Raw genomic sequence first — 17,296 nt, 5'->3', positions numbered from 1 at the left:
GAATATAATACTATAATACTGCCCCCTATATACAAGAATATAACTACTATAATACTTCCCCCTATGTACAAGAATATAACTGCTATAATAATGCCCCCTATTTACAAGAATATAACTACTATAATACTGCTCCTATATACAATAATATACCTACTATAATACTGCCCCCTATATACAAGAATATAACTACTATAATACTGCTCCTATATACAAGAATATAACTACTATAATACTGCCCCATATATACAAGAATATAACTACTATAATACTGCCCCTATATACAAGAATATAACTACTATAATACTGCCCCTATATACAAGACTATAACTATTATAATACAGCCCCTATATACAAGAATATAACTACTATAATACTGCTCCCTATATACAAGAATATAACTACTATAATTCTGCTCCTATATACCAGAATATAACTACTATAATACTGCCTATATATACCAGAATATAACTACTATAATACTGCTCCTATATACAAGAATATAACTACTATAATACTGCCCCTATATACAAGAATATAACTACTATAATACTGCCCCCTAACATACAAGAATATAACTACTATAATACTGCCCCCTATATACAAGAATATAACCACTATAATACTGCTCCCTATATACAAGAATATAACTACTATAATACTGCCCCCTATATACAAGAATATAACTACTATAATACTGCCCCCTAACATACAAGAATATAACTACTATAATACTGCCCCCTATATACAAGAATATAACCACTATAATACTGCTCCCTATATACAAGAATATAACTACTATAATACTACTCCCTATATAGAATAATATAACTACTATAATACTGCCCCTATATACAAGAATATAACTACTATAATACTGCTCCCTATATAGAAGAATATAACTACTATAATACTACTCCCTATATAGAAGAATATAACTACTATAATACTGCCCTTATATACAAGAATATAGCTACTATAATACTGTCCCCTATATTCAAGAATATAACTACTATAATACTGCCCCCTATATACAAGAATATAACTTCTATAATACTGCCCCTATATACAAGAATATAACTACTATAATATTGCCTCTTATATACAAGAATATAACTACTATAATACTGCCTCTTATATACAAGAATATAACTACTATAATACTGCCCCTTATATACAAGAATATAACCACTATATTACTGCCTCCTATATACAAGAATATAACTACTATAATACTGCCCCTATGTACAAGAATGTAACTACTATAATACTGCTCCTATGTACAGGAATATAACTACTATAATACTGCCCCCTATATACAAGAATAGAACTACTATAATACTTCCCCTATATACAAGAATATAACTACTATAATACTGCCGCCTATATACAAGAATATAACTACTATAATACTGCCCCTATATACAAGAATATAACTACTATAATACTGCCCCCTATATACAAGAATATAACTACTATAATACTGCCTATATATACACACCAGAATATAACTACTATAATACTGCTCCTATATACAAGAATATAACTACTATAATACTGCTCCTATATACAAGAATATAACTACTATAATACTGCCCCTATATACAAGAATATAACTACTATAATACTGCCCCCTATATACAAGTATATAACTACTATAATACTGCCCCTATATACAAGAATATAACTACTATAATACTGCCTCTATGTTCAAGAATATAACTACTATAATACTGCCCCCTATATACAAGAATATAATACTATAATACTGCCCCCTATATACAAGAATATAACTACTATAATACTGCCCCCTATGTACAAGAATATAACTGCTATAATAATGCCCCCTATATACAAGAATATAACTACTATAATACTGCTCCTATATACAATAATATACCTACTATAATACTGCCCCCTATATACAAGAATATAACTACTATAATACTGCTCCTATATACAAGAATATAACTACTATAATACTGCCCCATATATACAAGAATATAACTACTATAATACTGCCCCTATATACAAGAATATAACTACTATAATACTGCCCCTATATACAAGACTATAACTATTATAATACAGCCCCTATATACAAGAATATAACTACTATAATACTGCTCCCTATATACAAGAATATAACTACTATAATTCTGCTCCTATATACCAGAATATAACTACTATAATACTGCCTATATATACCAGAATATAACTACTATAATACTGCTCCTATATACCAGAATATAACTACTATAATACTGCCTATATATACCAGAATATAACTACTATAATACTGCTCCTATATACAAGAATATAACTACTATAATACTGCCCCTATATACAAGAATATAACTACTATAATACTGCCCCCTATATACAAGAATATAACTACTATAATTCTGCTCCTATATACAAGAATATAACTACTATAATTCTGCTCCTATATACAAGAATATAACTACTATAATACTGCCTCATATACAAGAATATAACTACTATAATACTGCTCCTATGTACAAGAATATAACTACTATAATACTGCCCTATATACAAGAATATAACTACTATAATACTGCTCCTATATACAAGAATATAACTACTATAATACTGCCTCCTATATACAAGAATATAACTACTATAATACTGCCCCCTATATACAAGGATATAACTACTATAATACTGCTCCTATATACAAGAATATAACTACTATAATATTGCTCCCTATATACAAGAATATAACTACTATAATAATGCCTCCTATATACAAGAATATATCTACTATAATACTGCCCCCCATATACAAGAATATAACTACTATAATACTGCCCCTATATACAAGAATATAACTACTATAATACTGCCCCCTATATACAAGAATATAAGTACTATAATACTGCCGCTATATACAAGAATATAACTACTATAATACTGCCCCTATATACAAGAATATAACTACTATAATACTGCCTACTATATACAAGAATATAACTACTATAATACTGCCCCTATATATACAAGAATATAACTACTATAATACTGCCTACTATATACAAGAATATAACTACTATAATACTGCCTACTATATACAAGAATATAACTACTATAATACTGCCCCTATATATACAAGAATATAACTACTATAATACCGCCTCCTATATACAAGAATATAACTACTATAATACTGCTCCCTATATACAAGAATATAACTACTATAATACTGCCCCCTATATACAAGAATATAACTACTATAATACTGCTCCTCTATACAAGAATATAACTGCTATAATACTGCCCCCTATATACAAGAATATAACTACTATAATACTGCCCCCTATATACAAGAATATAACTACTATAATACTGCCCCCTATATACAAGAATATAACTACTATAATACTGCCCTATATACAAGAATATAACTACTATAATACTGCCTCCTATATACAAGAATATAACTACTATAATACTGCCTCCTATATACAAGAATATAACTTCTATAATACTGCCCCCTATATACAAGAATATAACTACTATAATACTGCTCCTATATACAAGAATATAACTACTATAATACTGCTCCTATATACAAGAATATAACTACTATAATACTGTCCCTATATACAAGAATATAACTACTATAATACTGCTCCTATATACAAGAATATAACTACTATAATACTGCCCCCTATATACAAGAATATAACTACTATTATACTGCTCCTATATACAAGAATATAACTACTATAATACTGCCCCCTATATACAAGAATATAACTACTATAATACTGCTCCCTATATACAAGAATATAACTACTATAATACTACTTCTATATACAAGAATATAACTACTATAATACTGCCCCCTATATACAAGAATATAACTACTATAATACTGCTCCTATATACAAAAATATAACTACTATAATACTGCTCCTATATACAAGAATATAACTACTATAATACTGCCCTATATACAAGAATATATCCACTATAGTACTGCCCCCTCATGGATATGAAGGTTATGAACAGTTTCTGGACATTTTTCCTCTGTGTACACGGCTCTTGTTCTCTTGCAGATTGCTGTGGTCGCTGTTATGTGTAAGCCTCACCGATGTCCTCACATTAACTTCACCGGGAACATCTGTGTGTAAGTGCAATGTTCTGTGTTACATCTTTGTGTTTGATTATAGTTTTTTTTTTTTCATGGGCTATTACATGTAATTCTAATCACTGCATGCAGATTGTATAGTGACCTCCTAAATGCTGCACTTGGCTACTATGTATTTCTTAAAGGGACCTGTCAGAATGTCCAAAGCTGTATTTTTTTTTTTAGTATATGTCCATTGCTTTAGCTCCCCACCACAAAGTTTCATAGGAGAGACATGCAGGGGAGTAACTGTCTGGGATCGAGGGCTGGCGACAGACTCAGATGTGACCTGAAGTCCTGTTATAGCTGTGGTGGCCTGCTCAGGATAGAACAGTATGCCCAGAACATATTTCCTCTTTTACTGGGCCGCATTCTAATTTGGATCATATATCTCTTATTCTCCCCACTTTCACATGCAAAAAAATGTCCCAAGTATCCACGCTGGATCTTGGAGATATGCAAACGGCTTAAATGTTATGTCCAGCGTTACACATACGTTACATTACTTATCCTGTACTGATCCTGAGTTACAGCCTGTATTATACTCCAGAGCTGCACTCACTATTCTGCTAGTGGAGTCACTGTGTACATACGTTACATTACTTATCCTGTACTGATCCTGAGTTACATCTTGTATTATACTCCAGAGCTGCACTCACTATTCTGCTGGTGGAGTCACTGTACATACATTACATTACTTATCCTGTACTGATCCTGAGTTACAGCCTGTATTATACTCCAGAGCTGCACTCACTATTCTGCTGGTGGAGTCACTGTGTACATACATTACATTACTTATCCTGTACTGATCCTGAGTTATATCCTGTATTATACTCCAGAGCTGCACTCACTATTCTGCTGGTGGAGTCACTGTGTACATACATTACATTACTTATCCTGTACTGATCCTGAGTTACAGCCTGTATTATACTCCAGAGCTGCACTCACTATTCTGCTAGTGGAGTCACTGTGTACATACGTTACATTACTTATCCTGTACTGATCCTGAGTTACATCTTGTATTATACTCCAGAGCTGCACTCACTATTCTGCTGGTGGAGTCACTGTACATACATTACATTACTTAGGGTATGTGCACACACACTAATTACGTCCGTAATTGACGGACGTATTTCGGCCGCAAGTACCGGGCCGAACAGTGCATGGAGCCGGGCTCCTAGCATCATACTTATGTACGATGCTAGGAGTCCCTGCCTCGCTGCAGGACAACTGTCCCGTACTGTAATCATGTTTTCAGTACGGGACAGTTGTCCTGCAGCGAGGCAGGGACTCCTAGCACCTTACATAAGTATGATGCTAGGAGCCCGGCTCCCTGCACTGTGTTCGGCCCGGTACTTGCGGCCGAAATACGTCCGTCAATTATGGACGTAATTAGTGTGTGTGCACATACCCTAATCCTGTACTGATCCTGAGTTACATCCTGTATTATACTCCAGAGCTGCACTCACTATTCTGCTGGTGGAGTCACTATGTACATACGTTACATTACTTATCCTGTACTGATTCTGAGTTACATCCTGTATAATACTCCAGAGCTGCACTCACTATTCTGCTGGTGGAATCACTGTGTACATACATTACATAACTTACCCTATACTGATCCTGAGTTACATCCTGTATTATAGTCCAGAGCTGCACTCACTATTCTGCTGGTGGTGTCACTGTGTACATACATTACATTACTTATCCTGTATTATACTCCAGAGCTGCACTCACTATTCTGCTGGTGGAGTCACTGTGTACATACGTTACATTACTTATCCTGTATTATACTCCAGAGCTGCACTCACTATTCTGCTTGTGGTGTCACTGTGTACATACATTACATTACTTATCCTGTACTGATCCTGAGTTACATCCTGTACTATACTCCAGAGCTGCACTCACTATTCTGCTGGTGGAGTCACTGTGTACATACATTACATTACTTATCCTGTACTGATCCTGAGTTACATCCTGTATTATTCTCCAGAGCTGCACTCACTATTCTGCTGGTGAAGTCACTGTGTGCATACATTACATTACTTATCCTGTACTGTTCCTGAGTTACATCCTGTATTATACTCCAGAGCTGCACTCACTATTCTGCTGGTGGAGTCACTGTGTACATATATTACATTACTTATCCTGTACTGATCCTGAGTTACATCCTGTATTATGCTCCAGAGCTGCACTCACTATTCTGCTGGTGGAGTCACTGTGTACATACATTACATTACTTATCCTGTACTGATCCTGAGTTACATCCTGTATTATACTCCAGAGCTGCACTCACTATTCTGCTAGTGGAGTCACTGTGTACATACGTTACATTACTTATCCTGTACTGATCCTGAGTTACATCTTGTATTATACTCCAGAGCTGCACTCACTATTCTGCTGGTGGAGTCACTGTACATAGATTACATTACTTAGGGTATGTGCACACACACTAATTACGTCCGTAATTGACGGACGTATTTCGGCCGCAAGTACCGGGCCGAACACAGTGCATGGAGCCGGGCTCCTAGCATCATACTTATGTACGATGCTAGGAGTCCCTGCCTCGCTGCAGGACAACTGTCCCGTACTGTAATCATGTTTTCAGTACGGGACAGTTGTCCTGCAGCGAGGCAGGGACTCCTAGCACCTTACATAAGTATGATGCTAGGAGCCCGGCTCCCTGCACTGTGTTCGGCCCGGTACTTGCGGCCGAAATACGTCCGTCAATTATGGACGTAATTAGTGTGTGTGCACATACCCTAATCCTGTACTGATCCTGAGTTACATCCTGTATTATACTCCAGAGCTGCACTCACTATTCTGCTGGTGGAGTCACTGTGTACATACGTTACATTACTTATCCTGTATGATACTCCAGAGCTGCATTCACTATTCTGCTGGTGGAGTCACGGTGTACATACGTTACATTACTTATCCTGTACTGATTCTGAGTTACATCCTGTATTATACTCCAGAGCTGCACTCACTATTCTGCTGGGGGTGTCACTGTGTACATACGTTACATTACTTATCCTGTATGATACTCCAGAGCTGCATTCACTATTCTGCTGGTGGAGTCACGGTGTACATACATTACATTACTTATCCTGTACTGATTCTGAGTTACATCCTGTATTATACTCCAGAGCTGCACTCACTATTCTGCTGGTGGAATCACTGTGTACATACATTACATAACTTACCCTATACTGATCCTGAGTTACATCCTGTGTTATAGTCCGGAGCTGCACTCACTATTCTGCTGGTGGTGTCACTGTGTACATACATTACATTACTTATCCTGTACTGATCCTGAGTTACATCCTGTATTATACTCCAGAGCTGCACTCACTATTCTGCTGGTGGAGTCATTGTGTACATATATTACATTACTTATCCTGTATTGATCCTGAGTTACATCCTGTATTATACTCCAGAGCTGCACTCACTATTCTGCTGGTGGAATCACTGTGTACATACATTACTTATCCTGTACTGATCCTGAGTTACATCCTGTATTATACTCCAGAGCTGCACTCACTATTCTGCTGGTGGAGTCACTGTGTACATACATTACATTACTTATCCTGTACTGATCCTGAGTTACATCCTGTACTATACTCCAGAGCTGTACTCACTATTTTGCTGGTGGAGTCACTGTGTACATATATTGCATTACTTATCCTGTACTGATCCTGAGTTACATCCTGTATTATACTCCAGAGCTGCACTCACTATTCTGCTGGTGGAGTCACTGTGTACATACATTACATTACATATCCTGTACTGATCCTGAGTTACATCCTGTATTATACTCCAGAGCTGCACTCACTATTCTGCTGGTGGAGGTACTGTGTACATACATTACACTACTTATCCTGTACTGTTCCTGAGTTACATCCTGTATTATACTCCAGAGCTGCACTCACTATTCTGCTGGTGGAGTCACTGTGTACATATATTACATTACATATCCTGTACTGATCCTGAGTTACATCCTGTATTATGCTCCAGAGCTGCACTCACTATACTGCTGGTAGTGTCACTGTGTACATACATTACATTACTTATCCTGTATTATACTCCAGAGCTGCACTCACTATTCTGCTGGTGGAGTCACTGTGTACATACGTTACATTACTTATCCTGTATTATACTCCAGAGCTGCACTCACTATTCTGCTGGTGGTGTCACTGTGTACATACATTACATTACTTATCCTGTACTGATCCTGAGTTACATCCTGTATTATACTCCAGAGCTGCACTCACTATTCTGCTGGTGAAGTCACTGTGTTCATACATTACATTACTTATCCTGTACTGTTCCTGAGTTACATCCTGTATTATACTCCAGAGCTGCACTCACTATTCTGCTGGTGGAGTCACTGTGTACATATATTACATTACTTATCCTGTACTGATCCTGAGTTACATCCTGTATTATGCTCCAGAGCTGCACTCACTATTCTGCTGGTGGAGTCACTGTGTACATACATTACATTACTTATCCTGTACTGATCCTGAGTTACATCCTGTACTATACTCCAGAGCTGTACTCACTATTTTGCTGGTGGAGTCACTGTGTACATATATTGCATTATTTATCCTGTACTGATCCTGAGTTACATCCTGTATTATACTCCAGAGCTGCACTCACTATTCTGCTGGTGGAGTCACTGTCTACATACATTACTTATCCTGTACTGATCCTGAGTTACATCCTGTATTATACTCCAGAGCTGCACTCACTATTCTGCTGGTGGAGTCACTGTGTACATACGTTACATTACTTATCCTGTATGATACTCCAGAGCTGCATTCACTATTCTGCTAGTGGAGTCACGGTGTACATACATTACATTACTTATCCTGTACTGATTCTGAGTTACATCCTGTATTATACTCCAGAGCTGCACTCACTATTCTGCTGGTGGAATCACTGTGTACATACATTACATAACTTACCCTATACTGATTCCTGAGTTACATCCTGTGTTATAGTCCAGAGCTGCACTCACTATTCTGCTGGTGGTGTCACTGTGTACATACATTACATTACTTATCCTGTACTGATCCTGAGTTACATCCTGTATTATACTCCAGAGCTGCACTCACTATTCTGCTGGTGGAGTCATTGTGTACATATATTACATTACTTATCCTGTATTGATCCTGACTTACATCCTGTATTATACTCCAGAGCTGCACTCACTATTCTGCTGGTGGAATCACTGTGTACATACATTACTTATCCTGTACTGATCCTGAGTTACATCCTGTATTATACTCCAGAGCTGCACTCACTATTCTGCTGGTGGAGTCACTGTGTACATACATTACATTACTTATCCTGTACTGATCCTGAGTTACATCCTGTATTATACTCCAGAGCTGCACTCACTATTCTGCTGATGGAGTCACTGTGTACATACATTACATTACTTATCCTGTACTATACTCCAGAGCTGTACTCACTATTTTGCTGGTGGAGTCACTGTGTACATATATTGCATTACTTATCCTGTACTGATCCTGAGTTACATCCTGTATTATACTCCAGAGCTGCACTCACTATTCTGCTGGTGGAGTCACTGTGTACATACATTACATTACATATCCTGTACTGATCCTGAGTTACATCCTGTATTATACTCCAGAGCTGCACTCACTATTCTGCTGGTGGAGGTACTGTGTACATACATTACACTACTTATCCTGTACTGATCCTGAGTTACATCCAGGTATTATACTCCAGAGCTACACTCACTATTCTGCTGGTGGAGTCACTGTGTACATACATTACATTACATATCCTGTACTGATCCTGAGTTACATCCTGTATTATACTCCAGAGCTGCACTCACTATTCTGCTGGTGGAGGTACTGTGTACATACATTACACTACTTATCCTGTACTGATCCTGAGTTACATCCTGTATTATACTCCAGAGCTACACTCACTATTCTGCTGGTGGAGTCACTGTGTACATACATTCCTGTACTGATTCTGAATTACATCCTGTATTATACTCCAGAGCTGCACTCAGTATTCTGCTGATGTAGTCACTGTGTACATACATTACATTACTTATCCTGTACTGATTCTGAGTTACATCCTGTATTATACTCCAGAGCTGCACTCAGTATTCTGCTGGTGGAATCACTGTGTACATACATTACATTACTTATCCTGTACTGATCCTGAGTTACATCCTGTATTATACTCCAGAGCTGCACTCAGTATTCTGCTGGTGGAGTCACTGTGTACATACATTACTTATCCTGTACTGATTCTGAGTTACATCCTGTATTATACTCCAGAGCTACACTCACTATTCTGCTGGTGGAGTCACTGTGGACATACATTACTTATCCTGTACTGATCCTGAGTTACATCCTGTATTATACTCCAGAGCTGCGCTCACTATTCTGCTGGTGGAGTCCCTGTGTACATACATTACATTACTTATCCTGTACTGATCCTGAGTTATATCCTGTATTATACTCCAGAGCTGCACTCACTATTCTGCTGGTGGAGTCACTGTGTACATACATTACATATCCTGTACTGATCCTGAGTTACATCCTGTATTATACTCCAGAGCTGCACCCACTCTTTTCCTGGTAATATTTGGATATTGTCAGCAAGCTTGTTGTCAGAAACCCGACTAATGCTGAATTCACACATGCCGTTTTTAATGCAGTTTTTGGAACCAAAGCTATGAGTGAATACAACAGTAATGTAAGGTATAGAGCAATGACTTATATTTCTCTTTGTGTAAATCAGCCTAAAATCTTAGGGGAGCTCCTACAATGCAGGACATGCAGGGACTGTTTTCTCTTTCCTACGCCAGTGCTTTGTGTAATGAAGACACTTCCTAGAAGACAAATTTATTGTACTGACCTGATGACTTCCACAGCAGGGGGTTTGTTACAATTAAGGTAAAAACAGCCGCAGCATATATCTCCTTTGTTGCTATGTATCCGTGCAGGTAAAATGTATCTGTCAGGAGTCCTCACATAGGATTGTGTAGACTGGATACAATTGTAACAAACTCTCAGCTGTGAGAAATATTAGGTCTGAACTGGTTTTTAAAATTCTGGGTATTAATAAGAATATTGTGATTCACTGACAGCAAGCAGATATTTTGAAAATTTTGAGAAATAGAAACAAAATCTGAGAGAAAGTTGCAGAAGTGTTTATTATACTATGATTTCAATACTCGGCATTACTCCTGCTGTGGTCATTTCTACATGATTTATTATTCGTATCTTCTGCAGGTACTGCCCCGGAGGTCCGGATTCCGATTTTGAATACTCAACCCAATCATATACAGGATATGAGGTGCGTTCACTGACAGCCAGGTCTCATGAATACAACCGTCGGTCCTGTTAGGGTGTAAGGAGTTTGTTTAGGGGGGTGTCCCTTTTTGTACTGGCCAGAATTAATAGCAGCTAAAAGAGTGGTTTGCGTCCCGGTGTATGTGCCGCTGGGTCCTAGCGAGATCACTTAGCCCTTTCTGTAGCTCCCATAGATTTAGGGCCTCGCTGGCTATGACTCCCAGCTGGACCCTTCTCTGTAGATTCTGTCTGTATGGACTCATTGTTACCGTCTCTTGGACTGACCTCACACTTACCACTTTATTGTATTCGTAATGGGTTGTCCAGTATTGTCCTATTAGGGACTTCTGAGTTTATAGAGCAGGATCCTCATCTCTTGGCCTGAATAGTGAACGGTACAAAGAGCGTCCTGTCCTGCATTACACAGTCAACACATTGATATGAATGGACACTTTGTAATACTTAATCAATCCTGTGGTGGCGCTGCAGGGAAACTGAATACTTACGGCCAGGCGTCCCCACTGATTACAGCTGATCGCTGGAGGTCCCAGCAGGGGGACACTTTGGTTTATTGTCAAGGGACCCTTCTACTAAGTAGAGATTGGTTAAGATGGTTTGATATTGTGTACAATTCAGTCTCTTCAATGTGTGAATACCGGGTGACCGCTGTCCTTCCCGCCGCAGCCATTTTTTTGGATTTTCACTTTCGTTTTTTCCTCCCAAATTTCCAAAAGCAGTAACTTTTTTATTTTTCCATCGATATAGCCATATCAGGGCCTGTACCATATAATGTAGTGGGAGACGGAAAAATATTTGTGGGGTGGAATAGGAAAAAAAACAGCCATTCCTCAATTCTGGGTGGTTTTGTTTTTACGTCTTTCGCCGTGCAGTAAGAACGACATGTTAACTTTATTCTGCGGGTCAATGCGATTACAGCCATACCGAATTTATATATATTTTTTTTTTAAAACTTTTTTTTATTATTTTGTTGAAAAAACGTAATTTAACTTCTATTCTTACTTTTTTTTGCTTGTCCTCCTAGGGGACTTGAACCAGCGATCATGGGATCGCTTGCACGATATACTACAATACTAATGTATTGCAGTATATCGTGATACTGACAGTCTCCTATGACGCCCTGCCGGAGGCCCCCAGGCTGCCATGCCCCCCATCGGCACCCCCTGATCTCTTTGAGGGTTGGCCATTGGAACGTTACAGGAGGTTGTCCCCTGTTGTTAGTCATTTAAATTCCGCATTTGCTATTGACCGCTGCATTTAACGGGTTAAACGAGCGTGATCCCGCTCGTTACCCGGAGGTGTCGGCTGTAATACACAGCTGACACACACGTTCTATGGAGCGTATGTATACAGCGCATGTCAGGAAGGGGTTAATAGCTTAAATCATGATCGTAGGTCTTCTAGTATACTATGTGGTTTGATCGTAAGATCTGCTGATCGCTGTGTGTAAATCCAATCGATCGATGGTCTTGCAATGGAAAAGAATGCGCCATGTTGACTCTTCGACCTGCCTCTTTACCATGTGACTACGATTTCAACTTCACTGCAATATGAACAAATCGCGACCTGTAAAGACGCGTCGTGCTCATCCTTCACTATCGGGAGCAATAGTCGGACAAGCGGCTGAATCGTACGCGTTAGCGAAGCCTGTAAAGCCGCCCTTACTCTATGCGCCTTAGGGTATGTTCAGACGTCGCGGATTGTCACGTAGGCAGGATGCCCAGCCTTTTGCTTGAGTGCAGCAGTTGCAAAGAGTGGAATCTGTGGCTAATCCTCAGCAAAATCTGCTACAAATTCTGCCCCGTTTGGATTTATTTTACTATTTGATACCTTGGCCACCCGTCTGGTGTAAATCTTGCAGAAAACACGTGTTCATTTCCTTCTGACTCCTCCCGTTGTTGGCATTCAGATGGCATAGGGGTTGGGTCTCCTTATTCAGATAGAATAGTGGGGGAGAGCTGCTGCTGCACAAAGTCGCCTTACAGAAAGTTTGATCTGAGGTTTGTCTTGTTTTTTTGTGTACTTTTTTTTTTTTTCCTGTAGATACTTTTACTTTAAAATCTTTTCCATTTCTCTGTACAGCCAACATCCATGCGTGCCATCCGGGCCCGGTACGACCCTTTCCTGCAGACAAGACATAGAGTTGAACAGGTAGAGTGTTTAATCTTTTATATGTGAATCCGTATTGTCACGTTTCGCTGTCTGTTCTATAAGGGAGAATTCGGATGCACAGAAAATCCCCAGCACGTCAATTCGGTTACGGATTTTCCCAGCGCTCTACTTCGCTATCCGGTAATATGGGAAGTGGACTGTACCACTGCATAGCTACGTGTTTGCCAATAAGGGGTGTAGGAAAGCTGGGTTACGCCGCCTGTTAGAACAGCCATATTGATTGTCACCCAGCTTTCCCAGGAACAGATATGGTTTAGTGACCCTGAATAGAATTTATAATAACTTGACAGAAGGGAACGTCTGGAGGATTTATATGTAGCGGGAGGCCTTCTGATTTTAGAGGGGGGATTTCTCTTTCCGCCAGTGAGACTCGGGCGTCATATTCTTGACATAATCTTATTAGTCTAGAGATGTGAAATAAGAGGAGACGGCAGAATCGCCAGAGCCTCGCAGAACCGGGATCCTATTATCCGTGTACTGGGACCGGATATTGGATCAACTGAGGTTTCCTAATAATCACATGAGAAACCTACAACATTGCTGTGTGTAGGAAGGAAAGGTCAGATATTGGAGGTAATTGTCACATTCCAATTAAGTCCTCTCTGATCTTCATATGTGTGTGAACTGATTAATAGGAAATTGACATTTTATGCAAATATGGGATTTTTAGCCCCTCCTCTAATTGTGCATCATCTCCCTCAGTAGTGACCTGGTCTTTTTTTCTTGTTGGTGGTTTAGTTTCTTGTATGTAGTTTTTGATCATTTTGTCCTTGTTGTAATGGAAATCACCTCCCTATGTACTGGTTTCATGTTGAGCTTGTGCTGCCAATCTGAACTAGCAGAGTTGCAGTGTAAAGCATGGTGGAGGGACAGTGCAGCAGCCTGAGCATGTAACAAGGCATGACTTGAGTTTCAGATTAACTAACCATACAAGTCTCTTCCTTACACCACTTCATGGCTGTCATACATGTATGCCTATACGAAGGTTGATGGCCCATAATAAATTGATTAATGCAACTTTGAAATTACTTTTTATTAAAAATTATTTTGGCTTTTTGTATACAGAGCAGCTGTATCTAGCACTGAATCCTGCATCCGTCAGCTCAGCGGCACTGACGGGTTCAGTGTCAGCGAGTCAGACACGCAGGATCCACCTGTAATCGACCGCATCTTATGAGATCATCGATATGATCGATAACCGCTCGATCCTGGCCCGCTGTCACTGAACTAGTCAGTCCCGCTGACGTATACAGGTTTCAGCTCACGATACAGCTGCTCTTTATATAGACTACAAAACATAGCCCAGGGGGTTTATACCTGGTGGTCTAGTGTAAAATAGGGTGTTTATTCCTGGTGGTCTAGTGTAAAATAGGGGGTTTATACCTGGTGGTCTAGTGTAAAATAGGGTGTTTATTCCTGGTGGTCTAGTGTAAAATAGGGGGTTTATACCTGGTGGTCTAGTGTAAAATAGGGGGTTTATACCTGGTGGTCTAGTGTAAAATAGCGGGTTTATACCTGGTGGTCTAGTGTAAAATAGGGGGTTTATACCTGGTGGTCTAGTGTAAAATAGGGGGTTTATACCTGGTGGTCTAGTGTAAAATAGGGGGTTTATACCTGGTGGTCTAGTGTAAAATAGGGGGTTTATACCTGGTGGGCTGGTGTAAAATAGGTGGTTTATACCTGGTGGGCTGGTGTAAAATAGGGGGTTTATACCTGGTGGTCTGGTGTAAAATAGGGGGTTTATACCTGGTGGTCTGGTGTAAAATAGGGTGTTTATACCTGGTGGTCTGGTGTAAAATAGGGCGTTTATACCTGGTGGTCTAGTGTAAAATAGGGGGTTTATACCTGGTGGTCTACTGTAAAATAGGGGGTTTATACCTGGCGGCCTAGTGTAATATACCGGGTTTATACCTGGCGGCCTAGTGTAATATACCGGGTTTATACCTGGCGGCCTAGTGTAATATACCGGGTTTATACCTGGTGGCCTAGTGTAATATACCGGGTTTATACCTGGTGGCCTAGTGTAATATACCGGGTTTATACCTGGTGGCCTGGCGCTGCTGGGCCTCCGCTGGTTGTGGTCTATGAGATTTACACTCTCTTTTATTTAATTTTTTCTCTAGAGTTTTTTTTTCCTTGCTAAAAAGGGTCTTTATAGTCCGAAAAATTTTGTTTATTATACAAATTAAATTTTAGATTTTTCTGGTATGTAAATAATGAAATAGATTTTCCAAACCGTTGGTTGCCAGATTAAAGGAATCACCGCCGTATCTCTGTTTTTCTGCTATATTCAGTCTGGCCGTGGGTTCACTTCATTTTCTTTTTCTGCAGCCTCAGAGTTAATCTTTTCTGTTGTAAGTCGTATTGTCTTTCCACGACGGGATAATGACATAAATGGCCGCGCGGTTCACTAATTACCGCCGTTTTCTTCTTCAGCTCAAGCAGCTCGGGCACAGCGTGGACAAGGTGGAGTTCATTGTCATGGGGGGCACATTCATGGCACTTTCAGAAGAATATCGGGACTTCTTCATCCGGAACCTGCATGACGCCCTGTCCGGGCACACCTCCAACAGCGTGGCGGAAGCTGTCCGGTAAGAGGCGCTCCTGGGGGCCACAGCAGGGAATTTGTTTTCTCCGCTGCAGCTTTCAGCTGTTCTTAAATTGAGCCGTTAAGCTAATTAAAGTGCTACGCTGTGAAAAGTATATGACCCCCCCCCCCCCCCCCCCCCGCCCATGTCTATTATTGGAAATTGGCTCTACTTTTTTTTTTTTTAATCTATTAACATAATGTAATAGTGGGCGAGGGTCATCACATAAGACGGTCTTAGGCCCTGTTCACATGAGCGTGTTTCTCGTCAATGTGCGGCCCATTTTAGCAATATACAGAATGATCCATACAAGTCAATGGGGCTGAAGCCGTTTTTTTCACGGAGCGTGTGTTCGTTGCGAGAAATTCACAGCATGTCCTATTCCGATCCGTTTTTGCCGTCCAAAATCGCTTGCTGAAGTCTAAGGGTGCACGAAAAAACGGACCGCACACGGGCGCCATTTGTGTGCTGTCCATTTTTACCGGTCAGTTGCTAAGAAATGCTGAAAAAAAAGAAAAGTGAAAAAATAAAGTACTTGAAGAGGATGAAACCGACTAGAAATACGGATGACACGCGGAAACAACACAGACGCATTAAAAACGGTCTGATTTTAAGCCAGAAACTGCCGTAGCCGGCCCCACCCCAAGATCGGACGTTAAAATATTATAAAATATATATACAAATAAAAAAATTTTTTACTCACCAATCCGCTTCTCCCCATCGGCGTTCTTATACATCAGGCCCTGGCGAAGGGTTGAGGTGCATTCAAGGTACTAACGTCTGGCAGCGTCAGCGCATTATATGTGACGCAGCACAGCTTCGTCGCATTGTTTCGCCCCAATCTGTCACATCTTATTTCGGCTCCGCCCATCTTATGTAATCGCATCGGGAAAAGATAACGTTGGTGAGTGATGTAAAACTGAAGTAGATGGTTGCGGGTAAAACATTAATATGGGTTTGCCGGATTTCAGCCCAGTCCGACCCTGAACGATTGGCATGGGGGAACCTCCATTTGGCCTCTA

The 17,296-nt window shown here is 39.6% G+C and overlaps 1 protein-coding gene across 1 annotated transcript in view; it reads left to right on the top strand.

The window, feature by feature from the left end:
• LOC142760614 (elongator complex protein 3-like) overlaps positions 1 to 16,298 on the top strand; it is a 32,125-nt gene extending 15,827 nt beyond the window's left edge. Inside the window, exons 4-7 of the mRNA XM_075863803.1 lie at positions 4,080 to 4,150; positions 11,437 to 11,500; positions 13,597 to 13,665; positions 16,123 to 16,298. Coding sequence (XP_075719918.1) covers positions 4,080 to 4,150; positions 11,437 to 11,500; positions 13,597 to 13,665; positions 16,123 to 16,281 — 363 coding nt within the window. The 3' untranslated portion in view covers positions 16,282 to 16,298. The remainder of the gene's footprint in view (positions 1 to 4,079; positions 4,151 to 11,436; positions 11,501 to 13,596; positions 13,666 to 16,122) is intronic.
• The last annotated feature ends 998 nt before the right edge of the window (positions 16,299 to 17,296 follow it).

The sequence above is a fragment of the Rhinoderma darwinii genome, chromosome 4, assembly GCF_050947455.1.
Source record: "Rhinoderma darwinii isolate aRhiDar2 chromosome 4, aRhiDar2.hap1, whole genome shotgun sequence".
Taxonomy (NCBI): domain Eukaryota; kingdom Metazoa; phylum Chordata; class Amphibia; order Anura; family Rhinodermatidae; genus Rhinoderma; species Rhinoderma darwinii.
Note: the sequence above shows the minus strand (reverse complement) of the source record. Positions and strands in the feature narration are given on the sequence as shown.